This window comes from Poecilia reticulata, chromosome 15 (genome assembly GCF_904066995.2).
Source record: "Poecilia reticulata chromosome 15, P_reticulata-male-v2, whole genome shotgun sequence".
Lineage (NCBI taxonomy): Eukaryota > Metazoa > Chordata > Actinopteri > Cyprinodontiformes > Poeciliidae > Poecilia > Poecilia reticulata.
In genome coordinates this window covers 11,725,120-11,753,088 of record NC_088844.1, presented here as the reverse complement: position 1 = coordinate 11,753,088, position 27,969 = coordinate 11,725,120, and the positions used below count along the sequence as shown (strand labels likewise).

At 38.1% G+C, this 27,969-nt stretch overlaps 2 protein-coding genes across 3 annotated transcripts; both read right to left on the bottom strand.

Annotated features, from left to right (window-relative positions):
• Nucleotides 1–24: 24 nt before the first annotated feature.
• Nucleotides 25–27,969, bottom strand: actn2b (actinin, alpha 2b). Of its 2 annotated transcripts, XM_008429240.3 has the most exons (21): nucleotides 27,612–27,969; nucleotides 20,101–20,215; nucleotides 19,891–20,010; nucleotides 19,139–19,225; nucleotides 17,927–18,014; nucleotides 17,503–17,581; nucleotides 14,232–14,313; nucleotides 13,094–13,179; nucleotides 12,756–12,848; nucleotides 12,325–12,555; nucleotides 11,972–12,119; nucleotides 11,277–11,427; nucleotides 8,187–8,295; nucleotides 6,884–7,024; nucleotides 6,616–6,798; nucleotides 6,213–6,347; nucleotides 5,742–5,921; nucleotides 4,309–4,455; nucleotides 3,669–3,734; nucleotides 3,427–3,585; nucleotides 25–1,900 (listed from the first exon to the last, which is right to left on the bottom strand). In XM_008429240.3, exons 1-21 carry the CDS (start codon nucleotides 27,735–27,737, stop codon nucleotides 1,742–1,744), a joined length of 2,685 nt encoding a protein of 894 aa, XP_008427462.2. In that variant the 5' UTR covers nucleotides 27,738–27,969; the 3' UTR covers nucleotides 25–1,741. The 2 variants fall into 2 exon arrangements, with proteins under 2 accessions (XP_008427462.2, XP_081472797.1); XM_081616671.1 differs by lacking the exons at nucleotides 17,503–17,581; nucleotides 19,139–19,225; nucleotides 19,891–20,010; nucleotides 20,101–20,215; nucleotides 27,612–27,969.
• LOC103476716 (uncharacterized) lies at nucleotides 8,525–10,373 on the bottom strand. Its single transcript, XM_008429239.2, has 3 exons — nucleotides 10,220–10,373; nucleotides 10,067–10,125; nucleotides 8,525–9,992 (listed from the first exon to the last, which is right to left on the bottom strand). The coding sequence occupies exons 1-3, from the start codon at nucleotides 10,240–10,242 to the stop codon at nucleotides 8,695–8,697; spliced, it is 1,380 nt and encodes a 459-aa protein (XP_008427461.2). The 5' UTR covers nucleotides 10,243–10,373; the 3' UTR covers nucleotides 8,525–8,694.

Sequence of the window (27,969 nt, the reverse complement as noted above, 5' to 3'; positions counted from 1 at the left end):
AATCCACCAGACTCAAAGAAAGGATTAATTTGGCAACAATGCTTTATTGAAGTTATTAATTGATGTACAACTTGAAAAAGGTTCATGGTCACAGAGCCAAATGATTTTCATTTCATGTGAATCTACAATTTTCAACATGAAGGTAGAATTTAATGCAATTTTGATTACATTTACTTATTAGAGTATTAAAATAGTAATAAAGCCAAATGAAAGACAGACATATACTGTAATTCGGCATTACTTTTAAGTCAACAGCTAAAATGAGGAAAAATACTTCCTGGGAACCATGTTAAACTTGTGCAAAACAAAGTCAAAATTTCAATGCTGCAAACCCACGTAGGCTTATTCTGTAAATGTAATTAAATATGAAAACTACATAAAACATATAAGAGGATACATATTTTAGTCTTGTCTTTCAGGGTGGAGTTCCACTGATGTATGCTCCAAAACAAAGGAAAAGACAAAATTCTCATTATGTATGTTTTCCAAATGTAGAAAAGTGTACTCGCCTTTGCTTTATGCTTTGCTGCTCAGCAGGCATTTTGTATTTCTATGTGAAAGAATTAGTGTGTTGCTGCCAAATAATATTTCACCTTACGTCACTGCCAAAATGAATACTGCATATTTAATATTCTGTGTTTTCCAGCTTAAGAAGCATTAAAACAATTGTAAATATTTACTTTTGCATTCATGTGGTTTCTCTTTTTTTTCTGTTTAGTGATGCATATTTCTGGCCCATTGGGAACCCACTGTTTATCGATGGATGGCAGTGGGTCTGAAATAGCTTTTTCCAAACCATAATTCCTTCTAAACACTTAAAAGTGGCGTATCCGAAAGGGGCATTGTCAAAACCAAGCCACTGTGAGGAAACATGAAAGCATCACATGGCGTTCCAAACAGATCGGGGCCAAACCATGCCATTGATTTTCTGCTAAACACCATGAACTTGGCTTTGTAATTTTTGGGTGTCCTCTAAAGCATTCTCACAATATGTTTTAAAATACCACAAATTTTCTCTACTCAAATTCCAAGGTTTATCTGTTAAGGTTTGGTATCTCAGAACAAGTTTTTTTATTTTTATTATAACAGACAGATAAGAAGCTGCCATGTTTTAATTTAATTATTGCTCCTGATCTCAAGTTTCAGGTCTTTTTTAATACAGCCTGGTGTTTATTTTGTGAAACTCCCAAAAATTCAAGTCATCTATAAAAATGTTAGCTTCAGAGCTGAGCTATCATGTGATTTTCATTTTTCATTTAACCTTTACCAGGATAAAAACTCACTGACTTGAAAAGTCACTCTTTTTCAAGGGGTTAAAGGGAGGCGTATAGAATGTGCAAACAATGTGAACCTATGGTGTAGACTTAAACATTGCAAGGATGAGAAGGTGTTTAGCAACGTGTGCTAAATCTATCTGCACTTTGTATATTTTTATAGACAGCATTCTAAGGCATTTAGTTTACTTCCAGCACTAAAACTAAACTCAAGAAGAATGTTGAATTCTTTTTCTCCTCAATTATTTGTATTTTTCATAGTAATTTGTAATGTGTTTATGGTTTTTTTACAACAAAAAAAGGGGGGTTTTTTTGGTGCTTTGAAGCTTCGAAGAAAGCATTGTATTCATTCAACGTGTGTGGAGTCACTATGCAGAATGCATTTCAGTTATTTTAATTAAAAGATACGGAGTGGGAAGAGTGAGAATGATTGAAAATGGCCCAACGAAAGGTCGTCTTCACAAGTTTTAAAGGTCACTCTCTCCGTAGAGGGCGGTAGAGAAGGCAGTGTAGTCCAGCGCTCCCGGTGGAGCTCCAGGCCCTTTGTAAGGAGGCATCCTCATGATGCAATACTCCGCCTGTTCAGGAGGAAGCTCCCGCCTGAGTTCATCTACAAGGATGTAAGGCTACAGGGCGAGAAAACAAAATTGAGTTTAGGAGAGAAGCTGTTGGGCACATTTGTCTCCAATCCTGCTAACGGTATGTGAAAACCTTTGAAATAAATTCACCCTTTATTGTGGTTGCAAGTTTTTATTTGTTCGATGGAGGGTGTGGATTGTTGAAACATGGTAAGGGCAGATATTTTTCTTTCAACAAACTCACCAGCGGGGAGCAGTGAGAGACTGTCGGCATCAATATGAAAAATTGGCTATTTTTCTTTTTCTATTAAAACTGGTTCTGTCTGCACACGCTTTCATTCTTCATATTGGGGTGAACAGGGAAAGGCAGTGAAAACATGTACAGATCGGCAACAATGTGTGGAAGAAAATTAAGTCCGTTTGTAAAATCTGACTCCTGAAGAGAACTATGAAAGTTTAAAATAAAAATAGAATACTTCATGGTGAATGAAATGAAGTTTCAGAATTTCTGTGTTGCAAATGAGCAAGAAATGGAGGAAGACTGATTTTGTACTACCTGGACTGTTTGTACAGATTTGGCTACATTTACTCAACATTATCTTGGTGGAAAACCCAGTGACAACCTACTGTAATTTCCCTAAGAGGTCACCAGATTGTTATTAAAATCTTGTAGCATTCAAAAGCTTTATGATGTCATGAACGCTCATGAGGTTCCCAGAGCCTTCGGCAGAAAACCAGGCCCCCAGCATCAAAAATTCTTCACCTTACTTAATTTCCAAGCAGTGCCTTTGAAAATATTCTTTCTTTGTTCTCACTATATCCACATCACGTGCTTGTGGCTGAAAAACTCAAGTTCAGGTTGAAGGTGTGGTAGCATTTAACAAGCTTTACATATTTACATTTGTGATTTTAGGACAGATAAGCCTTCAGACCAAAACAACCAGCCGTCATAGAGGTAGATGGTGACCTCAAGTTGCCGCTCTTTGCTGCTGTTCTCCATACTGAGCTTTGGAGATGTATTTTACTTCCCTTAGTATTTTGCCATTGTCAGAGGAGAAAGATAAATATGGCTTCTTGTCTGGTCTGAAAGGACAGGGCTTCTGTGTCATTTGGACCTCAGAAAACATAAAGTCAGAATTAGAGATTAAAAAAAAAAAAACTCCAATGAAGTTAAAAAGAAAAATATAACTGAAAATGCTTCAGTTACATGTACTTTAAATGGATTAAGCCACATGTAATTTTATTCAAAACAAATATTTTTCAACTTGAAATCTCTTAAAAAATATAAAAAAATAAAGGTTGGATTTCTCTGAATTGTTTTGTGTGATCTGCAGATGCAAGAAAAGACAAATTCACATTAAAACTTTTTACATTTTCTGAACAGGTGTACGACAAATTTGTGAGGGTGGACAAATGTGACTCTGGTACTGCATGTTGACTCCATGTTGAGATCATGAACACAATATTAGATGGTAAGCAAGGCGACGGCATGGAAACGGTGACTGGAAAAGAAAAGCTTAAAATATCTGTTCCCGTGCCAAGCCATCCAGCCACTGCGACTCAACCCCACACACCTTATCAGCTGCCAAGATCCGGAAGGATGCCACAACCTGGTCGGCAGTGTCCGTATCAGCTGTCTCTCTGGTCATGAAGTCGATAAAAGACTGGAAAGAGACGATCCCGGTTGCATTTGAATCCACCAGCATCATGATGCGTGCAAACTCCACCTCTCCCTGAAGCAGATATGATTTCAGAGTGAGCATTTGCGTACAGTGGACAAGAATGGAAACGGCTGATAACGGAAGACGCGCAATACCAAGTCATAACCCATTGAGATGAGGCAAGCTCGGAAGTCATCCGTTTCCATCGCTCCGTTCTTCTTCTACAGTCAGATGAGTCAAATGTAAAGGGAACAAAGAAGTCAGACAATATTAAAGGACTTCATGTGCTATATTGAATGGATCATCCAGTCTCTGGCTGCAACACAATGAAGCAGAGCCTGCGTGTCAAAAAAAATAAAAAAAATCTTGCAGCGTCAACTGTTGTAATGTCAGTGAATTTGGCTATATAGCACTGAACGGTTGTAGCGAGAGTGTTTAAATCAGTTAACTGAAACAGAATGTCATGCCAATGTGAAAAATGTTGAAACCTTATTGATTACCTATATCAGAAATTAATAGCGGGATGGTGCAGAACATGACTAAGAGCTAGAAATAGATGGGAAATCCAAGTCACAGCTGCATGCTAAGATAAGCATATTCCTTGAAGCTGCTTAAGATTTTAAGAAAAAAAAAACTCAAGAGGAATATCTTGGGTGGTGTTGCCCTCAGGTACAAGGGTTCCTCTGGAAACTGGAGTAAGTCGCTACCTGCTCCTGCATTGTTGCCGCTGCTTTTCATCATCAACTCAGACAGCCAGAAAATGACCCCTCGAGTGTGAATGGTATAAGGTTGTACCCTGTCAAAGTGATTGAAAGAAGATCTGAACTCATTCATCTGCTGCTGGCTGATGCCCTTGGCATCCCGGGTCAGGATCTGCGTCTCAATCTCATTAATGGTTCGGGCGATGGTGGTGAGGAGCAGCTCCCATCCCACACGGATGTGCTGTGGATGTGATGGCAGAGCAGATGTGTTAACAGGTGGAGGGCATATCTGAAAATACTAGACAGTTGTGTTTTTCAAACACTGCAGTGCCTAAGAAAAGTGTTATATAGCTCACGCTTTTTAAGATATTTCTAATGTTACAACCACAAACATCAACATATTGTAATGGGATTTTATGTTACTAACACAACCCAGAATAGGTTTTTTTTCCAAGCTTTTCATGTAATATTACAGATAACCATCTACAAAATAAGATGGTTATCAGTGATATCCAAGTAATTCCAGTGGTTGCAGGGCGTTGGACAGGTTGCCAATCCATCACAGGCCTAAATAGAGATAAATGGGATGCACAAACATGCACACAAATAATCATACCAAAAGGTCATTTGGAGTAACCAATTAACCTAACACTTACATTGATGGGATGTGCTAGGAAGCCAGAGCACTTGAAAAGAGCCCACAAATAAATAGGAAAACTCAATGCAGAAAGACCCAATGGCAGGATTCAAAAGCTAGAGGCCAAACAAAAGTCCCACTGCAATTATGATTGAGCTGCAGAGATCCGCATCTCACATAAGAGAATGTTTACAGGACATTTATAAGTTCTGTACTCCACATACTGTGGCAAGTAGAAAGTCACTGTGGCAGGAAATCTAGTTTGCCACCATCTAGAGGTCACAGCAAACATGTGGAAGCAGTTGATTAAAGTTGGTCAAGAGAAAGTGAAAACGACCGTCCCAGAAACATCACGAGCAAAGACAGCACCATGCTGTTCTTCTGCAGAGACATAGAAACTGCTCAGAGCTGTTGGAAAAATCCAAAAGGGTTGGGAAAATATTTAGCTTTGAAAGCTTGTGTTCAGATACTTTTAATCAAAGCAATATGACTGAGCTTGAGCTCTATAGCAAAGAATAAAGGGGGGAAAAAAGTCTGTCTAGATGTGCCAAACTGGTAAAACATACCCCAAATCAGAACTGATGAATAGAAATACATGCCACACTTTTCAGATTTCAAACAAATTTTGAAAATCTTGTATAATTTTTCTTCAACTTCACAATTACTATAAGCACTAATTTGAATCAGCCAACCTTCAAAAAAAGTCTTATAAAAATAGTGAGGTTTGTAGTTGTAGTGAAAAATTATGAAAAGCTTTCAACAGTAATGACACTTTTAACAAAGCACCTAAACACACACATGTCTGTACATGTGTTCAAAACTAAATTCCAGCATATGCATTCTACACATGCTTTTACACATATTCAAAACTAATCCACCCCGTCTTGTACCTCCATGGTGTAATTGGTGTGTTTGTTGTCAAAAACGAGCGACTCTTGGATTAGCTGGTGGTCTCCTTCCAACTTGTCAATGTTGGGCTTGTATGCAATGATCACGTGCTCCATTTGCTTCAGCTGAGTCATCTGGTCCTCCAGGGTGCCTCCAATCTCCAGAGAGCAACGGCCAATTTCCTGTCCAGAAAAATAAAAATCACTAAAGAAAACACGGGGTGCAACAGGGGCAATTTAATTTTAAATTCAGACAGTTTTCTCAAATGCCACAAGCCACTAACAGAAAAATCTGTCAACGTATGAAGGAACTGATACATTTTTGTAGGCATAATGTTAAAAAAAAAAAAAAAAAAAAAAAAAAGCAGTTAATTAAATTATTTAATTATCAGCTAAAATCCTAGAATAACCTTGCATCTGAATGGTATGGCATTAAAAAAAAAAAAGAATATTTTATATTAAAGCTTTGTTAACCTCCATCCTGGCCTGAATCCAGGGTCCAATCAGGTTGGCCTGGGCAGCAAATTGACGTCTCAGCCTTTCGTGGGCATGCTGACGTGCCATCTCTTCCTGGAGGGAACCATCTCTCTGAGGAACCAACTTCTTTACCTATGAAACATACAGAGGCTATTTACTAATGGTAAAAGCTGAGAAATTTCCCCCTAAAAAGAGATTGATATGAATCTATATGAATTTACACATTATACCATTACAAATGGATTTCATCACCTAATTACTGCATTTAAGCACCGATAGTATGCACCTCTTCTCGAAATCAATCCTTTCAAACAGGGAAATAGCCACCACCTGAATGCCAACAATTGAAGATAATGCATGCATACATGTATGCATGTGTGGGTTTTAAAATTGAACTTACCTTCTCCCACTTATTAAGAAGCTCCTCCGTTGTTATGGTGCTGTAAGGGTTGATAATGTTGGCCTTAATCCCGTAGCTTTGGGAAATTTTTTGCACCTCATTGTGAATTCCTAAAATGGCTTGTCTCTCTGCGTCTGCCTCAGGCATAGTGGCTTTGAACTGCTCATGAGCAGCAATTAGACTCTGGAGAAGATATACTGATGTTGGTCTCGCTTGGTACTTTATCAATGAGAGCGCCACACAAACGTGGGGAGTGCCGTAGTCCTACCTGGACCTCCTCAATGGTGTGAACTATGAACATGTCCTGCAGATCCTCCATGGCTCCTTCCATCCAGTTGTTGAAGGGAGCTGACCTCTTTGCAAACTCCAGGAACAACTGGTCAATAGTTTCCAGCAACTTCTCTGCGCGCTGAGAGAGAATTACAAGATATACATTTTCAGAATCAAAACATATGGCATATGGAATGCTACACAGGTCAAAAAAGTATATACCACTGGAATTTCTTGCTATATTTTTCACATTAAAACACCTACGACACATTTTTAGGGGGTTTTATGTTGTAGACACAAGGATCTGTATGGTTTTAAAGTACAAGAATTTTACTATGTAGTGTAGATAATTAAAATAAAAGTGTAGCAAGCATTTTTTATTCACCCCTTTGTACTCATATCTCTAAATAAGACAACTACAGTTAAATTAATTACAATGAAACAGTTAAGGATAAGATCTAACTCCAGTTGAGAATCTGTAGCAAGACTTTAAACTTGCTATTCACTGATGATCTCTATCCAAATTGATCTACCCTAAACTATTTTACATTTTGTAAATAATTTTCAAAATGATTTGAGCAGAAGCAAAAGACTTCCAGACATAATTGCAGCAAAAGGTGCATCTAAAAAGCATGGCAAACTGTAAAATAAATATATATACATATAAAGAATGGAAAATTTTCAATAAAAAGCACTATTTTACAGTTGATTCGCCACATAGAGCCCAAGGACTTACACAAGTTTGTATTTGTAATGTGAAATTTTGAACAAGCTCACAGAGGAAGGCACCTCCTCTGTGAGCCTCCAAACATCCTCTCACCAGTTTTGCTTGAAGCAGAAGGTGGGAGGAGAGGGTGAGTGAGTCTTATGCCATTTTGGCCACGCTAATCCCCACCACCCACTAAACTCTGGCCCGGTCGTTAGTGACGAAGCCTCTTCCCCACAGGCATGAATATGATGTGGAGCAGGGGCTTGGACAGAAAAACGACCCCTGTCATCGTCATTCAGATCTAATCCTTGGCACTTCTCCCAGGCCTTCACACATTTGCAGGTCTGGAATGACCAGCTTGGATCAGAGGAAGTGACTAGAGAGACATAAGCCACATTTTCAGTAGAAATACATTTGTCATTTAATTTACTTTGTAGCTGAAATTTTGACGTTATTTACACTCTTCAGGTCATTAGAGCCCTGAGTAGGTTCTACATAGTGCAAATGTGTTTCTTAAACATTAGCACCCTCTGGTGGAGAGTTGGCATGTTCTCAGGAATGACATCACAAGTAAGGATCGGTTTTGTCTCACCTCAAGTGCTTCTCTCCTCTTCTGAGTCAGGGTTCCCAGTTTATCCCACAAGTCACAGATGCTTTGGCAACGGAGGTTTACAGAGGCAATGTCATGGTAATCCAGCTCACTAAAGTGCATAAAAAAAAAATATATATATTTTTTTTTTAGAAGTTTCATGGCCAGAATCACTTACTACCCAAAACAAGTTGGACTTATCACTGATCTTTAGTTCACATGAAATGTCAAGATATTCCTTCTCAACAGGAACCAATTATAAATATTGGATCCAAATTTACAGTTCTTAAGAGGACTTAAACTCTTTTAGACAACATTAAAGCACTTAAAGAACCACAAACATTCAAATGTTGCTTTTTTTTTACCCTTTATTACAAGTTTTAAACCACTTCAAGTCAAGACCATGGGTGTAAACTGCAGAAATTGCTGTAGCTGCCTTTAACCCTCAATTGTCTAAATCTGAACTTTATAGTTGGCTTTTCTGTAAGCCTACAACTGCTAGCTAAAAACCTTAGCTTGGCTGTCGATACCAGGGCCCTCCAGGGAAGGGGTATTTTTCATAGCCAACTTGAGTTGCATGGTCTTCGCCAGCCTCATAGTTTGTCTGCATATGTGAAACGGTAGCATGAGGAAGCTGCTCAGTCAAGCACAAGTAAAACATATTCAGAACAACCTGGTTCAGTGGCATAACTCCAATTGGCATCCATCCTGCACCGTAAGGGTACATTAGAATGACATAGTCTTCCGTTTCATGCTCCAAGTCCCCATGTTCGTACAGGGAGGCGTAGTGGCTTAACTCGCCACCCTGATAAGAGGATTCTTGATATGCAAGGGGCTCAGTTTCACTCTCCGATACTTCTTGCTCTGGGCCTCCTTTCAAAAGAGAAGCGTCTTCTGAGGCAACAGGTGGAAGGTTGAGGTCAGGTGTGGGTGGAAGATAAGAGGCAAAGCGTTCCAGAGGCAGTTCACCGAGTTGTGCAACAGCAGCCCTGAATGGGTCGCTTTCATGCTCATCAGTGGTCAACCCCGAAGGATCAGCTCTTTCTGGACTTGGAAGCAGCAAGTTCCTTTTCGGAGGTTGAACCACCCATCTTACAGCAGCACCCTCTGAGGTTGGTGGATGAGCAACTACTTTTGTTGGAGTATCAGTGCCTTTGGTATTAGGGAGGGTTTGAGCCTTTATCACACGATCAGCCAACCAGTTAGCTGTAGACCCTTTTAGAACTGGTGGAGGAGGGGGAACATTTTTAGGATGGCCAACTTTCCAGGGGATCAGAGGCATTTCAGGATTGGAAGGAAGTTCCTTTGCAGGGTCAACCAGCCACGAGACCTCAGGACCTTCTGGATTTGAAAGTGGCAAAGGAAGACTTTCAGGAGGGTCAACAATTGAAACTGCAGACTCTTTAGGGTTTTGAGGGGGAGGAGGAGTGAGTTCTAGAATATCAAAAGGATTTTGTAGTTTTGGATGGTGTTCAAGCTCCGGCTCAGATGCAACTGGCAGCGACGCCACAGGGCCTCCAGGATCAGAAGCAGGGGGGGGAAGCTCCTGTGGCACTTCAATTGACCATATACTAGCAGGTCCTTCTGGTTTCAGAGGAGGAAGGAGTTTGGGAGAGTTAGGCACTAGAGAGGCCGCAGGTTGCATTTGATTGAAGGGTCGCACAAATGAGCTTTTGCGTTGGGGTCTAGCAACCACCCAGGATACAGAAGTACCAGCTGGATTAGAAGACATTGGACGGGATCCTTCAGTCTTAGCATTTCGGAGTCCAGGATTCACCTTCCCAGTTCTCCCAGGAGATTGTCCCAAGTCTGTTGAGAGAAAATAAGTTGGTATATAATAAAAGAGAAAGAAATTGTGGAAAGAAATAAGTTACAAAACCTACCATTTTGAACAGGAACAGTGTGGACACTCCAGCTGAACAGAACAACCAGGAACAACTGGCTAGAAAAATTAAAATGCACTGTCAAAATCTTAAAAGAACATAGGAAATATGACTTGAAGAAAAAGAAAATTTGCATCAAACCAGTCCACATACCTTGTACAAACCCAGGAGGCCATTTAGCTTGTCAGCTGAACCTTCTCTTGTCTTTGTCTGAACGCCACTTAAATAATCACCAGAAACACTCGGTAGCCAACTTCAGGCTGAGAGCTTAACTACACACAGGTGCCTGCCATTCACTGCTGATTGAAATCCCGACAGGCTCTAAGAAAAGCCTTTCGTTCCTGCTGCTTGGATAAAATTCAGTGACTAAATATGTTCTAACAGCATCAATAACAATTAGTTTAAAGTTTAAAAAATGGTGAAAGACAAGAATTTGTTATTATTAAAACATTTTTATTATTATTGTGGTTCATGCTGAAGCAATTTTAAAGTTTCTCCACTGGCTCCCTGTGCATTTTAGAATCTGTTGTAAGTTTATCATCTGACAAGTTAGAGTTAAAACTGAAGCACAAAATACAACTATCACTTTCATAGCAGCTTTCATGTGGGTAGCTCAAAATGTAGATTTTTCAAAAAGCAAATAAATGTAATTTTAGTCTTACTTTGACTTAAAATTAACTAATTGTGTCTCATTTTGTTGTATAAACCTGTTTAACTATTTGTACATTTGAAATGATACTTCAGATTTTTTTTGCATATTCTTGATTAAACGTTTCATTGTGCTTATTGATGATTGTTTTCATACTTGTTTTTATTATTATTATTATTATTATTATTATTATTATTATTATTATTATTATTATTATTTTTAAATTCCAAGCTCATTTTGATTTTGATGGATTTTTAAAAAAAATCTGGTCACTTGATTTTTTACATTTTTTTTTATAATGTTGCCGAGCTTAAAAAAATTAACATGGCTCGCGATTTAAAGATGATTAACCCACAAACATTTTAAATGTAGAGTTGCAGAAGGACTTTACAATTATCAGTTCATTGTTATTCCTCATTTGAACCCTACAGGCTAAATGCAGGCTGTTGTCAAATTGTAATGTATACAATATTTACAAGGCAGAACCTTCATCCTAGTATTTTCCTCTCTCTGATTCAGAATGACAGATGAGTGCAAGCATCTGGTGCGAGGACCACATACTTCAGTTCCTGTGCGATGGCAGCAATCTGCTCCACTCTGTCCTGGTGGGCTGCCAGATCACTCTCGAAGGCCTCATGTTTTCGAAGCAACGCTCGAACTTCTGTCAAGGTGGCCGTCTCATAGTCCTTCTGGATGAGGATCAGCTCTTTACCTGAGGAAGCCAATAAGTGAAGGTGATTGATATAAACAGAAGCTTAAAACATCTAAAATGAGAGCGTGATCTGAACCTTGTTCTCTGCTGTTCGGGTGTTAATGGTTTATCTTCTTTTTTGTATGCAAATCCAGTTTCCTTCAGTTCTCTTACAAACATTTATGTGTTCACTGTTCGTTTTCTTTCTTTTTTTTTTCAGTGCATGATGTTTGGAGGTTTTGTTCACTTTTCTGCCTGGATGTTTCTTTTTAGCAATTTCCCAGGTTTGCATGTACCTGCTCCAAATTCACTTGGGCAGATTGTAAAGCTTTGCAGGGGGATCTTTCAAACATAGACCGATTTCCATAATTTGTTTTAAAGAGAGAAAATCTTCTGTTGGTAAATTGAACAGTTTTGTGCTACATTTGTAAAAATATTTGTCTTAAAGCAACATAACTTTGATGCAATATTTCATGTTTTTTTTTCAAGTGTTGCATGAACATTTCAAAGAAATATTAAATACCAAGCCGAAACCCAGTTTGGAAAAAAACTAAGTAGAACTAACCACTGGCCCAGTTCTCGTGATTGGTGGCTTTTTGACGAAATTTCTCAGCCAGGTGATCCAGCCTCTCAAGTCTGCGGATTTCAGTCAGAAGCCACTCCTCGAAGCCTTTCTCCGCCTGCTCCAGGCCCTGCCAGGCACTGGTTATATCCTGAGGACACATTAAAAGTGTATCATAGATTTTTGATTTTTTTTAATAATTGTTATAGACAAGTGTTCAAATCACTCTCGCTTGGTACTCTGCATACTTAATTTCCCAAATACAAAATAACTTAAGCTTAACCCCCCCCCCCCCTCAAAAGAAAAGAAACCTTATTTTCCAATAATAATGAGGAGAAAAGAAGCTTACGACTTACAGAAACCATCTTCCCTTCAGAGGGCATAAAAGCAGGACGGTTGCTGATGCGTAGCTTGGTCTGTAGGGTGTTAAAGTTAATCTCCAGCTGGCATTTCTCCTGAACTTTCGGGGGTTTATGTTGGCGTCTGTAGTCCCGGAAGTCCTCCAGCTTCCGTTGCATCTCTGCCATGGTTTTTTCTGGGGTCCGGTTCTCCAGCCAGGGAGTGGTGCGACGGATCCACTCCAGCAGCTGGGGCATGCAGAGACAAAATGTAGCTAGCTTGGAGGCCAGGAAAGCTTCTTGTTGAGAAAAACTCTGATGAATAATTAATTTCTTCTCCAGGGGGCCTCAGTATGATGGAAGAGAATGTAGAAAGAACTGAGATGTCTTTTTTTTTTTTTTTCGAGCTACTTTTATGGATCCAAAAAAAAAAAGACAAGAAACTTTACCTCACTCGCCAGTCTCTCATACTCCTCCATCAGTTTCTCGTTCTCTTGGTTAACACCAAGCACCTTGCAGATCCTGTTGGCCGCCGTCTCCGCCTGAGGCAGCAGAGAATGACAATAACGTATTTAAAACTGCAGAGTGAAGCAGCAGGACTTGTCCCCCATCGATATATCATTATAAATACATAGAAAACCCATTTTGCTCACGGCCTTTTGGCTGATCAGCAACCCACGTCCAAATCTAACTGACAGCTTATTTCTGCACCCCGCCGTGTGCTTGGAAAGCCTTTGGGGGGATAAAATAAAAAAGTTTGGTAACAGGACAGATTCCGAAACGATACCTGCTCGGCTCCAGCAAAAGCGTGGTAAAAGCAGGACACGTAGGTCATGATGGCTCTCTCATCTGGCTTGGGGGTGTTGATGATATCTGAGGCATACAAGCGTAGCGGAAAGAGAGAAACAAATAGAAAATACAGCAATAAAAAGAAGACATATGTAGAAATTGTATAAATAAAACAATATAAGAGTGAAGAAAGACTCAAAATATTAGAATTACCTATTTTAAATGGGAAACTATTTAAAATTAACATTTGTTGTCAGCCAAGACATGCAGGCTGCTACTTTGAAACACAAAGTGATACTCTTTATCAGATGACAACATCATATGGTAAATGCATACATTCTTAAGTTTTACTTATTCAACTTCTATATCTGTAATGGAGTAGGTTTGATTTAGAAATACTGATGGCTTAGTGGAAATATCAGGGTTAATAATCTCTTTAGATATTGAAAGTTTAAAGTATTCCAGAAAAATGGGCAAAAGTACATTATCACAGGATGTTTTGTAGCGTTTCTGTACGTAAAATAAGCAAAAACGTCCTGGAGGCTGAGGTTTGGGTCAAAGGGAGTAAATAACTAGACCTAGTTAATTAAAGCTTGAATAACTAAATTTATTCAAGCTTGTGCCACTACCTACAGACATTTCAGAGTTATGCTACAATCAGTTGTGGTTGTGGGTTTATGATGAACAAACCATTGTTTGGCTGCTACAGATTGCTAACTCTATATCACAATTAATTCATCCAAATTATAAATTAAAAGCTATCCCAGTTTTCTTTGAGTACCACTAAAGGCAACTTAAGTACACAAGTGGTGCTTGTGTCACAGTTTGAGAACCAAGAATGTTTAAAGTTTAAAGTTATCGCTATTTTCCCCACAACCATTTAGTCTTTCTTTCTGCTCTCTCACACTGCGTAATATTGTTTCTGAAACCAAATGCACGTAAATAATTAATGGCCGTTCACAGCAATTCACACTGTAGTTCTTAGAGACGAAATCTGAATGGGATAAAATTAAAATTAGCAGGTCAAAACATTGTGAATACAGATGATCAGAAATTAGCCACAAAACCTTGATTGTTCAATCTCTAGTAAAAATGGGTGGTAGGGTTTTATTTTTGGCACTTCCAGAGAACAATACCTTCTGCGTCCAGCATTTTAGGAATGTCCAGGTGTTTTTCGGCTATGTCGAAAGCCAGGTTCAGGTTCCCCAGAGGATCATCCTAAAAATAGCAAGCAAATTTCTGCGTAGTTACACACAAGGATAAGGGTTAAGGACACACAGTGAGCAATGTTGGCTGATCTAATGCCTCTCATGCAGCTTTAAAGATTATTTCAGGCTTTTTAAAGAAGAAAACCTTGAAATGTAAGGGCACAGAGATGTGAGATGTAGAAGTTGTCTGACATCTAATTTCTACAGTTTTTTTCTGCTGAAGAAGACGCACCTGGTACTGTTAATGGTTTTAGTATGTGATGTCGCAAGAGATTATTATGGACAAGTTCGGAGAACCTTAAGACTCGGAACTCTTTAAAGTATTAATAGAAATGCTGCTGCTGCTTTGAATGCAAATATGCATAGAAGCTAGAAGCTGGTTTAAAGTTTAGCACAGTCCACTGCATGTGTGTGAATTAACTCTTTACAGCATGCAGCTTTACCGTATAAAGAGCTAACCTTTTTTTTCCTCACTGCTTCTATTTTATGTCAGTGGGGATTACCAAAATTATTTCTGCTAATTAAATGCCAGAATCATGAGGAAGATTTATTTCTCAAATTCAAACTCAAATTCTACTCTGTAGAATTGCCTGTTTAAACCGTATGACTTGGATTAAGCATTTAGGATATCCTTCCACAAGTTTCTCACAATATTTAATCATTTTGGCCCATTCCTCATGACATGATGCTGCAACAGTAAATTTGTAGACCTGATTACTGACTCAAGCATGCATAATAAACTTTAAGAATATAAACATCTAAAGCTGATATTCAGCTATTTAGCTAGTAAAAATTATTTTTGTGAACATTTAGTCTGAGTTGATATCAATAAGGGGAAAAAAGGTTATTTGTCTTTTTTCATCGTCTTTGTAAATACATATTTGCTTTGTTAATATTTAACCACCAAATGTAAAAATAAATACTCAATTTTTGCTTGGAATTTCGGAGACATGTTGCCAATAGTTTATAGAAATAAAAGATCAATGTTCATTTTACTCAAATATGTTCCTATAAAAAGTCAAATCAGAGAAACTGATCATTTAAAGTGTTGTCATATATATATTTTTTTGTTTTCCAGAGCTGTATATTTTACTCCTAATCAGCGTTTGGGCTAAACAGTTTTCGGGTAAATCATCCAATCGTAAAACTAAGCTTGTAGCTGACATCAAACCCTTTTGCTGGTAAGTGGGCCATCAGAGAGAGAGGAGAGCGGTAAAGAGATCATGCCATCATCCCGCTGCTATTGTCCCTGTGAGAGTGTTTTATAAAGGTAACAGGTGGTCTGCGCTACATTACATGACAGGGCCAGCTGCTCACACATCCAAGTGTGGACCAGATAGATGCATGGAAGGATGAGTGGCAGACTTGTGGGATGGAGGGATGGGCAGACAGACAGATGAAGGGACAAAAGGCTATACCCTGAGCTTGTTGTTTGTGTGCAAGTGTCTGACAAGGGTTGTATCAGTAAGCTGAAGCGAGCTTAATGAACATGTTTCCGCAGAGCCAGACTCAACAGCTGCACGGCTCACAATGTAACTGTCTCCTGGGCAGCGTGGGCTCAACTGACAGGCGGAAATGTGACAGAGCGCATTAAAATGTACGATAAACAGCAGAAACAAAATTATATCGACACCTTTTTACGAAATTGCCTGCGATTTCACTAACAGTTACCAAGACGATTATTCAGCAAACGTCTTACTGACGTTTGTGGACTGGAACCCTGGAACAAGAGAGCGTGGCATGACGACATGGGCAATACCAAAGGTAAGTCTCGGTTTGATCTCTCCACATACCGAGGCTCATGTTTCTGGGAACGCTTAGGGTCGACTCCGTGTCACGCCACTGAGCCGTGTGCTGAAAACCGAGTGCGTCCGTTTCCAAAACAAATGAAAATGTCACTCTTCGTTTCCAGGCCTGGTGTTCCCCTGCTCGACGTTTGCAGCATGAGGATCCTCTCGGTCTGGGTAAAGTGAATGTTGCTATTTGGGGTTGGGTATGCAAGCTTTCCTTAGCCACAAGATCTAATGCGTTTTCAGACCTTGAGAATTTAATCACGGGTGCTTGAACGGGAGGCAACTGGACTTTTGTACTAGTGGAAGCTGTTTCACCTGTCATCCAGAAAGTTTCTCCAGGCTTCAAAATTGCATAAAACATCATAAAAAAAATAAATAAATAATGGGAAATCCATTTTTGTGCTCTCATATGACACACATAAAGAACATAATTAAAAGACTGAGCATTTACTCTGGTTTAAACAATCTAACATTCAATAATCTTACATGATGCAACGGCATTTGTAGCCTTTGCACTTTTTCGCTTCATAACTACAAACTATGATTTTGCTTCCATTTCATAATTTGTGTTACTTTGCATTGTGCATAAAATCCCAAATGTTTTGAATTTTTTGCTTAGAACATACAAAATTGGGAATAGTTCAGGGGGCATGAATACTTTCACCTGGTCGTGTAAATTTATATGAGCTTTAAAGAAAGCCATTGTATTATGAGAGACTTGAAGTAGAATACTGCCATCCAAACATAATGCTAATGCAAGCATCTCCTCTTAGCCTGGTGAAAACATTAAAGCTTCTTCTGAGCGTAAAAATAATTTCTCGATGGACTGGTCAAGACCCTTTCTAGTAAATGCTCAGCCGCTCAGGGGTCATGGCCATTAAATCTCGTCTCGAGGTGAATACAACCGGCTGCACAGAGACAGACAGTTTTTCTTTATGCTACTCAGGGAGGAAGTGTGTGGTAACAAAACAGCTTTGGCTGAGGCTAATGAAGCATGAGGTGAAGCTAAACAAATGCATTTAGGACAAAAACGTTCTACGTTAGGCTGAAACAGCCACTGAATTAGGATATCATTAAAAGCATTAGCCAAACAACATGCATAATGTGCAAATGACTTAAATAGTAGCAAATAAACGTGTTTTAGGTTTAAACCGCATGTTATTACCTGCAATTACCTGTGAAATTAACCTTTAATAGCACAGTAATAACACAATCCAGCAGGCGGGAAGATGAACACTCCATGTGAAGTATTAAGGAAAAAAAAGGATTGCACAACTCAAATCCTTATCATTAAAAGAAAATAAATAAATCTCATTGGGGTTTGTTTTCATCAGCTCACACAATGTCAAACGTGTTAATATTACGGAAATCTGCATGTTAGTGGGAATGAACCGAACACGCAGAACCTTGTTGAGCTTAGAGAAGTCGAGGAGGTCGGGTCTGTGTCTGTGTATCAGGGCGCAGAAGGCCAGGCCGTCCTTCCAACTTTAGCAGCCAACAGGCAGAGGAAAAACCAACAAGTCAGGTCAGACGTGAGATTTCTGCAGCTGAGTTCCAGCAGTAAGCAGGAACAATGAGAGCTCTGATGACGCAGCAGCTCCGCTCGGCTACTTTTCATCGATACTATGCTCAAGTTTTTAAGTTCTTGAGAACTTTAACTTTATGGTAAATTTCGTGCAGATTCAACAATATTTTTGCTTGAGCCGTTGAAGTGAGACTATAGCGCTTGAGTACGAGCGAGGACATACACAGGCTATGAATAACATTATCTAACACTGCAACCAAAGAATAAATAAGACTCACTGGTCAGATTTCATTTCTGAAACTCACCTGACATGAAAGTTTTGGACATTAACATTCCTGTAGGGAGCTGTCTTTCTTTGACACCACAGGAGAAGTCCTTCCTTGGCAGATGTTTCTAAAAAGACAAACAATTAAAAAATTGAAAAGGAAGTTTTGCTTTTCTTCACCTACAGTACTAATCAATTGTTTATATGAGTGCATTGAGGTACAAAAGTTTTAGAAATATAGATCTGCTGCTGTCTACATGTGCACACATACAGTTTTTCACATTTGCAAAAATCATATCTGAATTAGTAATAATTCTGAAACTTTTATGGCTCCAATTTAATGCATAAAATACTATGCTAAGTTTTATTTTTTTTTTAAATAAAAAATTTTGTCTTTACACTCATAACAAGACTCAACTGGCCCATTAAAGCTTCTGATTCACATAATAACAGAGACTACAAACAAATGTCACTGTTAAGACATTTATGGAAGAATTAATTGTACAATTGTGGGGAAATTCACCAATAATTATTTTATAATTGTTTCTGAAAACCCATCCCTTAACTCAGTGAAAAAAATTCTCAAACAGCTGAACCCATAAACTGATAAGTTGTACAACTTATTATTTTATAAGTGGCGCCAACAGTAAATATAGGTAGTTATTATAACCAGTTACCAATACTTGGAAGTTGTCAACGTGAAAAAAAATAAATGAATTAAAGTCTCACTACAGACATTTAATCAAAGCCTAAGAACAAACACTGTAAAAGTATTTCCCCCCTTTTGGATTTTTTTTTTTGGTTGCGGTTTTTGTCACGGTTGAATAGTCATAATATCAAACAATAACCTGAGTACAGAAAGCAGTTATCAAATTAACATTATTACTAGTAACAATAACAACAGGAAACAATAAGGGATTAATAACGGACAGAAACCTGTCCAAAACAATGTCTGGTCAGACCAATACGCAAAGACACAAGAAATCTTTAAGGTGGTAGATTATTTACTCCCATTTTAAAAACAGGAACATCTCAACAATGTCTTTAAAACAAATTACAGGACCCTTAAATAACAAAAGTGTGGCGTTCTAGTCCCAGGTATTTCTTAGCTGTAACTTCTGATGTGTGTCCGATCAGAAAATTGGGGCACAATCTTGTTAAATAAATTAGTATTTTTTTACTGTCAATTTTCACTGTGTTAAGATCAGTTTTGCCTCAAATATCCTTAATGTCCAAATATCCATAATCGTACCTTCCACAGATATGTCCTGAATGGCAAAGCGGAGGATGATGGTCCAGATCATTCCAAGAGTCATCTTGACGTTCCCATCCACAATCTCTGCAATCCAATAGCAAAACAATTACAATCCTTTTACAAGAGAGAGACAGATACACAAGACTTCATAAACAATAGTTTACTGCATATATGATTTGTTTTTGTGTGACTTTTAAGAAAGTAATGCTTAAAATTACTCTTTTCCATATGATCCCGTACCCTATGTAGTTTTATCTCCGTCAGTCAGGCTGCTCACTTTTTGTATGTGATTGGCACTATGAGCTCTACAATTTAAAAATATAATATGTAGGGTTCAGAGGCGGCTCTGCTTGCCCCATTCTATGCTTTGCAGGCGCTGACTGAATTCACTCACATGTACTTGATGTGGCTCCAATAGGAAGCCAGTTGAACCAGTTTTTTCAAAATAACTTACAACCCAACATGGTCAGGAGATTAAGTTAAAAAAAATAAAAATAAAATAAAAACAAGATGACAATCTAAAATGTATTCAGCCATAATACATGATGTACTTTTTACACCCTTCTTCCTACTATACATGCACTATACAAAACAGAACACACCTTATAGTAAAGACAGAACCTAATATAAACTGAACTTCCTTTCTTCACATTTGGACCAGGACTAATATCATGTATATGGTAACATAAGAAGCTGCATGACAGTAGCTTTAGCAGTGCAGAGATGTACGATGATTTGTGTGAAGGTACCTTCTGCTCCGATGGAGACCAGTTTGACCCCTTTACTTGTGATGAACTCCAGCGCTTTGTTGACATTAGCGATCTTATGAAACCGCATCTTCCCTCTGTCGGGTTTAGGTAACCTCTCTCCTACAGGCAGAATGTGATAAAGCAAAAATGTCTGATTGGAAAAAATCAATCGCACTTACAGGAAAAGGATGTTTCCCGAGGAGCTCGAACCTGAGATGACTTCCAGGAGCAGCATGAGCTTTAATCCATTTCTGAAGTCTTCCTCGATGTTTTCAATCTGCGTCCCAGCCTTCCTCAAGTGAGAATTGCACCATGCTGTAAAGGTCTAATAAGAAAGGGTTGCCCAAGTCAGCAAAAACAAGTTTCTGAATGAATTTCATATAGCAAGCTTTTTCTCACCTCTGTTAGACCTAGTTTGCAAGATGAACTCTCCAAATAAATTAAGTTGAAGAAGTCCAATCATAAGTTTTATGCTTTAGGCATATTGAACACAAACAGACAGTGAAAGCACCTTAACAAGATTTCACATCAACACTCTATAATCAGGCCATCCTTTAGTGACACAGTAATGTCCAGTTTGAACTTTCCCTACAATAGCTCCTCTGTAAAGACCGTTCAAACTACATGGGCTGTACGCAGAGGCCTAAAATACTGTAAATCATTCTAAGACAAGATTATTGTCTTTCTCCTATTTTTATAAAGTCTCTCCATTAATAGGCAGCAGAGTTCTCAGCACTGTGCAGATGAAAGCCAGGGAACCGGCCAGAGCGCATTCCAGTTGATATAAGGCGTTAAATTTAGACCTCTCTGCTGTAGCTCACGATAAGAGTCGGAAAAGGGAAAAAATAAGCTCTAAATATCTCTATCGACATCAAGGAAAATATCCCTCCTTGACTTTTTGTTGCTATTTTACCACTAATAATATACGACATGTGAACATATCTGGAGATAGCGCCTATGAAAGAAGGCTGCTAATGCAGGTCAAATTTCAGGGAGTAGAAGAAGAAGAAGGAGGAAATTCAAAAATATATATTATTTAAAATCAAATCTTAAAATTGATTCTACGTTGTGGAATAATGTAGAATAAATGAAAATGTTGGTGTCTTGCAAATACCAACAAATGCTATTGCTTTTTGACAACAAAAAGCATGAAATAGCATAAAATGTTTCAGATCAATAAACAAATTTTAATATCACATAAGTGCAAAAAATAATTTACAGAGAAAAAAAAATCAAACATACATACCCTATGCGAAAACGTAATGGACACATTAAATCACAAATGACCAGGATTCACCACATTTGTATTTCATTTTACTAGTGACACTGAGACCTGATTACTGCCAGTCCTGTAGAATCAAAAAATTGTTTTTACAGAAACAGTGTGTCAGCACAAAGAATGCAAAAAAAAAAAAAAACATCTTAAAAGGTAACACATTATCCACCGGTATAAAGAAATTCAGTAACAGGTGAGAAACAAGGTCACATCCATTAACTATGAACGGCTTTAAACGGCATTTTTATAGTTCTACAAATCCACAAAGACACAGTCAGAACCATTATACACAAAGAAAGAAACATGTAACAGCAGTGAACTTTACCAGCAGTAGCAGGCTGGCTAAAATTAGTGAAATAGTGCATTAATGACTTGTTTAAGAAAAGCCTCACTGCCACAATAAAGTTCCTATTAAAGCAATAAGCAAAAAATAAAAAAATAAAAACAGCAAATGTTCACAACCATTTCTGACCAGCCTGACCAAAAAGAGCAAATCGTCATCACACAGTTTCCAACAAACATCTTGAAGAGATCTACAAATTTTGAAAAAATACTCTGCAGGTTGATAAGACAAAAGAGAAACTCTGCAGCCATGAAGGAACATACCTTCCCATAATTTCTCGAAACTTAAGCTCAAGTACACTTGGGTTATGCTGCAGGAAACCAACATGTTCGCCTCACAAAAAATAAAATAAAATAAAGGATTTGGGGTGGCCTAGTCAAAGTCTGGAGTGAAAATCTGACTAACACGATGTGGGATGACCTGAGAGACCAAAAGCATGCTTGAAAGTACTTTAGAGTTAACTTTCCCTACAATAGCTCCTCTGTAAAGACCGTTCAAACTTTTATTATTATTTTTTTTATTCTTTTGCAAAGAATAGTGGGTTAGAATTCCTCCACAGTTATATCAAAGACCAGTTAGTAGGTAGAGGTGGGAGTTTTTATTTATTATAGGGAAAGTTTGGTTTGGAGAGCTTATTTTCCTTTGATAAATTAAATAATTTGAACATTCTCTGGCGTAAGTTATCTGATTAAATTTGATAGTATGAAACATTTAAGTGACAAAAAACAAAAAGGAAATCTGTAAGGGAGAAAATACTTTCCACAGCATTTAACATGTGGATTTAGGTCATTTTGGTTTAACAGCTGGTGTGATTCTTGTATATATTGCCTCTGGGTTATACCTCCAGGGAGATTGCTTTCATTGCAGCCTATCTGTTTGACCTGGAATCAAGACCCAGATGAAGTTAAACTTTGTGAATCTTAATGAAAACAGATAAAAGGTTATTTGGTTTGGAGAGTGAAAATCCCTTATAAGTCCAGTTTATGTGTCTGGTATCTTATCTCTTCACAGTTACTTCATTGTGAAGATCCTGAGTGTACTTAGAAGCTTTTCTAGCAGAGGAGGAAAAGATTCCTTCTGTTATGAAAACCAGCATTTAAATAACTAAGCAATAACTTAGAGTTATTGCCTTAGTGGAGCTTTACCTTCCTTTTTCAAAGAGACAATTCTTCATCCTTTTAGATGAAACATTCCTACATTTCCTGCTTGTCAAGATTGTCTTTAAACGGGTAATGAAAAGAATGAACACATCTGTGATCCTGAATCTTTTGCGTTCCTGTACTTTCTTGCATTGCTTTTGCAGTCTTAATACTTATCAATCTTTACTGTTCATACTCCCTAGACCACAGACGTATTTAAATGCCTTTTACATAGTCAGATTTTTTATTAGTAATGGATCAATCAATGATCTGCGATGGAAATCAACCAGTTTTTCCTTAAGCTGCTCTAACAGATGACCAGCAGGTCAAAAATACATAAATAAAATAAATTGGAAACTGCATTTTATATTTGCTTTACTCATTTACAAATCAAACATATTGCAAATAAAACTACATTTGAGCCTAATGATTAAGGGCATATGCATAAATGTGGGAGATTTTGGAGTCTACTGGATTAAAAACTATTTGTCTTGTTAAATAACCTGCGACAGTCTGGTCTATGCATTTTGATTTATTGAAAACAGATCTGAATCAGCAGGTATAACCTCAAAGAAATGCAAATATTAGCATGCGAAATGAAACGTGATTCAAGAAAGACTCGAAGTTCACACTTGTTTCTCTTTTACTCATTTAGCTTGAATTGACCAATCTTTTTTTTTTTTTACATGTTGCAGAAACACTTAGCAATTAAGCAGTTAAAATTATATTTTTAACTTTGATTTACTTCAAACAAGTTTTATGTAATTTGTCTTTCAGCTGAGTCTAGTTTTCTTTTGGGTTTTCTTTTTCTCCACACAAAATACTTGAAATAAAATTGAAATCAGATAATTTTTCACTATTAAAGTAATGTAATTTGCCACTAGGATCTTCACCAACAGCAAAAGTTGCATTGAACGAGAATATGTGAACACTTTTTGCATGCCTGGTCCCAGTAGGACCGCATTTGCATCTCCGACCAGTCACTCAAGCTTCTCCCTTGGGTGCCGGTGCAAAAACAGAATATTACAGGCTTACGGAGGGAAGGGCATCACATTCCACACTGAGTGAACCCTCCCCTGGGTGTATGTGACATTGGACGGCTGTCCTACTTGTTTAGAAAAAAAAAAAAAAAAAAAAAAGGTTGCCTGCTAGTCCTCCAAATTGAACGCAGCCGCAGTTGCAGAACACCGGTGCCCACTTTCCGAGCCGCCCTCCTCATCCTCTCCCAAACCATTGCCTAGTGACGATTGGAGCTAAAAATACTGGTGAGGTGCATCGAATGAGTGACTAGTGCCTCTGTGTACGCATGGGGTCAGAGAGGCTAAAAAGACAAAATTTCCTCACTCGTATTTATCCTGATTTATCACATCATTACTTAAATCCACAAGACAATTTCCCTTTCATGCTGCATATTGACGAGCTAGGCGCCCCATGAAGGAAATTCCCCATTAATGGGTGAAACGTTCAGTGATGCTGTGTCCATTCTGTTTATTTTGTACACACACCACCAGCACAAATCACGTTCAAGTAAGCATGGGTCTGTAACCGATACGTTTCAAAAATGCTAGCATTTTCCGTGATATTGCTCCTGCAGTTTGACGACGTTTCTGTGGACCGCCAGAGGAAGTGCAAGAATAACTCGAGTGTTTTTCAGCTGTATGGACGAAACAGAATAACTCGGTCTTGTTCAGGTCTACTGCTGCGTACATATCAATTGGACTTTTCTCAGACATTTCCATCTGATAATAATTGTTTTGTTGTTTTCAGTGAACCTGACTTCTGTGAAAAAACGGAACACAAAAAGCAGTCTTTAAACTTGATAATATTTTTTAAACTAACCTGGTCTCTTTCAAAAAAAATATTATGTCCACCAAAACCTAATACCTGCTTATTTTAGCCTTGTTGGCAAAAAATATCCTGGAGCTCTCGTGCTAACCTGTAATCAGTCTCTTTTTATTACTTGCGGCGAAATTTGGGGAAAAACTGCCTCAATTCAACCTTGTTAGAGGATATTCAAGCAAGAATCGTATGTTCAGGGTGGACCACTGTCAATAAATCAGATTTTAATCCAGCCTTTTACTAGGCCATTTCAAAAGTTTTATTTACTTTTCTTTTTTGGTCGTTGTTGCTCTTTTTATAGGTATTCAGAGTTGGACTTGTTGGTGTTCTTTAGGTTATTGCTGTGCTCCATGACCCAAGTTCACTTGAGCTCAAGATCACAAACTGATGGTTAGACATCCTTCTTAGAAGGGTCATATTATTGTTTTATTAATTATGGCAAGTAGCTAAGATCCTGAAATACCGTATCTGACCCATACCTTCACAATGCCACCACCATGTTTGAACTATAACGTTCTTCTTCTGAAGTGCTGTATTAGTAGTTTGGCTGCGGTGATGGGACTGGCACTTTACAAAAGGTTAAAATTTTGACTGGTCAGTCCACAGAATATTTTGCTAAAGGTCTTGGGGGTCCCAGCTGGACAGGCCTTTGTGTTCTCTATTAGTCAGATTGGGAAGGAAAATGAGGCCCACTATGTTTTAAAAGTTGTTCTGAGCTCTTTTGTGACCCCCAGGATGCCTAATAATTGCGCTCTTAAGAGTAATTCTGGTAGCCTGCCCAATCGTGGAAAGATTCGCCACTGTTCCTTGTTTTCTTCATCTTAATTCATGCTGTCAGATAGGTGCTGTTTACATTATTTCTTGACTCCATAGGCCTGGCAGAAATCAGACCTGGTTGTGTCTAGAAAAAAAATAGACTCAGCTGTCTCAAAAATGTGGTTAGTTACTGTTTACCCCCTGTGTGACAGCAAAACAATCACTTTTGCATGTTGTCAAATATGTTTCTGATGAAATATTTATTATTTAATCAGAAATAAGTACTTGTCACACAAAAAAAAAAAAAACTTCAGCCAAAGTCCTGAAGGTGAATCCTTTTTCCCAGCTGTGTATAATTTTAGATGTTTCTGTTTTAGCTTAAATGCAGTGATGCTGCTGTATAGTCACAGTTATCATGCAATGAGAATTTTATGCTTACTCTGAGGTGAGCACAAGGCAAAAAAAAAAAAAAAAAACAACCTGAACTATCATTTAGCTTATTTCTAAAAATACACATTTTGTCAGTGAGGGCCTGAGCGGGGTTATAAAGGACATGGCCGTGTTGGAGATGCAGTTTTAAGGCCCAAGCCAACTCTTAAAGCTCAGAAAAACCTCCATTGGCATTGTGGGAGGCCGAGGCTATATCGGGTTGAGTTGGTGCTGGTAAACTCCAATACATTTCTGCGCGGTCTCTATAAACAAAAGAATTCCCCAACCCAAGGGCGCTGGATTAACCCCACTATAATGCCGTTTGGTCCCCAGTTTAAAATTAGATGCAGCGTCCATTCTGATCCGGAGAGCGTCATCGTGTGCTGGAAGCATCTGTTGACAGCTCGCATTCCGGGCGTATCAGTGGAGAGGCGGCGGTCTGCGGAGCCGCTGGAGCGGCTATTGTTAGACAGTTTGGTACCCGGCGCATCCGTCCGTCAAAGAAGCCTTCGCTGGACTCCGGCAAGCTGACGTCAGTTAAGAAGAACGGCGCCGGAAATTGTGAGAGCCGCCCTTCAAAATAAACCCAATAACGAACGCGTTCTGCTTTAATAAATTACATTTCTGTCACTTCTATATTTTTATGTGAAATATTGTTTTAGTTGTCTAATGCATACTATATCTAATTAGTTGTGTTCATTTTGCATTATTTATAATTGCTGAAGTTCATCATAGATCCTTTGTGTGCACTACTGTAATTATAGTCACCTTTCTATCTCACATTGATTATGGTTAAATTATATACTCTTAGCTCTTCACAGAAGTCGAGCTTGTTTGTTTATTCGTCACAAAATTATAACCTCTTTGGTTCCCTGGCCTTAATTGTCCCCTCAGACTGTTATATTGGTATAATTTCATTATACCAATATAATGGCATTTTATTAGTTCATCAAACTTCCTAAGTTGCCTAAACAGAGCACTGCACTCTGTTTTTTCTATATTCCCTTTCAGTGTGTACTGAATTTTTATTAAAAAATAAAAAAATAGGACTTCTAATCAGGGAAAAAAAGCAAAAATTTAAGTAATCAGAAGTGTTTTAGACATTTAGGGACAAAGAAGAAAACATCACTAGATTTGTGTTCCTGTTCTTTATGCTTAGTTCCTGTTGTCTTTTTAAATTATATATTTTTTACTGGTATTTTTCAGTAATTTGGATGAATTTCACTTATTGTGGGTTATTTTAACACATCCTGTCTGTGTAAAACTGGTTGTCTCAGTGACATTGACCTGTATAAATAAAGGTGAAATCCTTTGCAGCAGGGAATACTTCAAACTGTCACTGTATCTTATCAAATAGACTGGCTAACATCCCAGTAAGTCCACTTAAGGAAATTTATCTGGAGGACAGCAGTGACTTTGGAGGTTGAGGCTGTTAGTTAGCCTCAACCTCAAACAATATGAAACCATGAAACAATGAAATGTAGAGAGGAACAGTGTTATTTTTGTGTAGCATATATTTATCAACATATTAATTGAATTAGTCAACTGTTAATATGTATTTTCCCATTTTAAATGAGTATTGAGAAATTTATATAAATATATGGCTTTCATATTATTATTCTTATAATGTTTGAAATTTTGTATGAATTATTCCATAGGTTGTTTTATTTTGAAAATATGTTAACCGGAAAAATATATTACTATTGATCTTTTACCAAAGTTAAACAGTTAAGTTGACTACTTGATGTTTGGCAATGGTTTATTCATGTAATTCATTTAAGAAAAACTAAAATTGATTCAGATTTTAAAAAATTAAAACTATAATACTGACGATGACAAAACCACTGGTCACAGTTTATTTATTTATTTATTTATTTATTTTTCTTAAAGGTAAGCAAAGTAAGCTTAATCAGTTTAATAATTAACGAAACAGACATACTTTCCTCTGCTGTTGCTCCCAGGCGGGGTCCAGCAGCATGTCCCTGTCCCATTCTTCTTCCTGTAGCATGTATTCATCCTCGTACCCGTTATCATAGTGCACCGTTGTCTCTATTTGGGTCATCATCTTGCCCCGGTGTTTTCTCGTTTCTCGAAGCTTTTATGCGAATTTATCCTGTAAATCGATGCTGATTTAAGGTAAGTCTCTCTCTTCTAAGAGCCGCTGTTGACCCTCTTTCTCTGTGCCTCCCGCTCGGCCTTGTCCTTCCGACCTCACAGAAGGCTGGATGAGCCAATGACTCTGTGATTAGTCCTAAACCAGTGGCGGTTCTTGAATGAATGACACCACGGGCGAGCCC

Bases quoted from the DNA above. Each gene is read 5' to 3' on its own strand.
- actn2b (XM_008429240.3), bottom strand. From the start codon at position 27,737: ATGATGACCCAAATAGAGACAACGGTGCACTATGATAACGGGTACGAG. The intron at 20,216-27,611 runs GTATGTCTGTTT...CTTTCTTATTAG, and splicing joins GGGAGCAACAGCAGAGGAAA to ACCTTTACAGCATGGTGCAA. The intron at 12,556-12,755 runs GTAAAGTTTCTT...TGCATGCCCCAG, and splicing joins ATGAGAGACTGGCGAGTGAG to CTGCTGGAGTGGATCCGTCG.
- LOC103476716 (XM_008429239.2), bottom strand. From the start codon at position 10,242: ATGGCCTCCTGGGTTTGTACAAG. The intron at 10,126-10,219 runs GTATGTGGACTG...TAATTTTTCTAG, and splicing joins GCCTCCTGGGTTTGTACAAG to CCAGTTGTTCCTGGTTGTTC. The intron at 9,993-10,066 runs GTAGGTTTTGTA...TTCTCTCAACAG, and splicing joins CACTGTTCCTGTTCAAAATG to ACTTGGGACAATCTCCTGGG.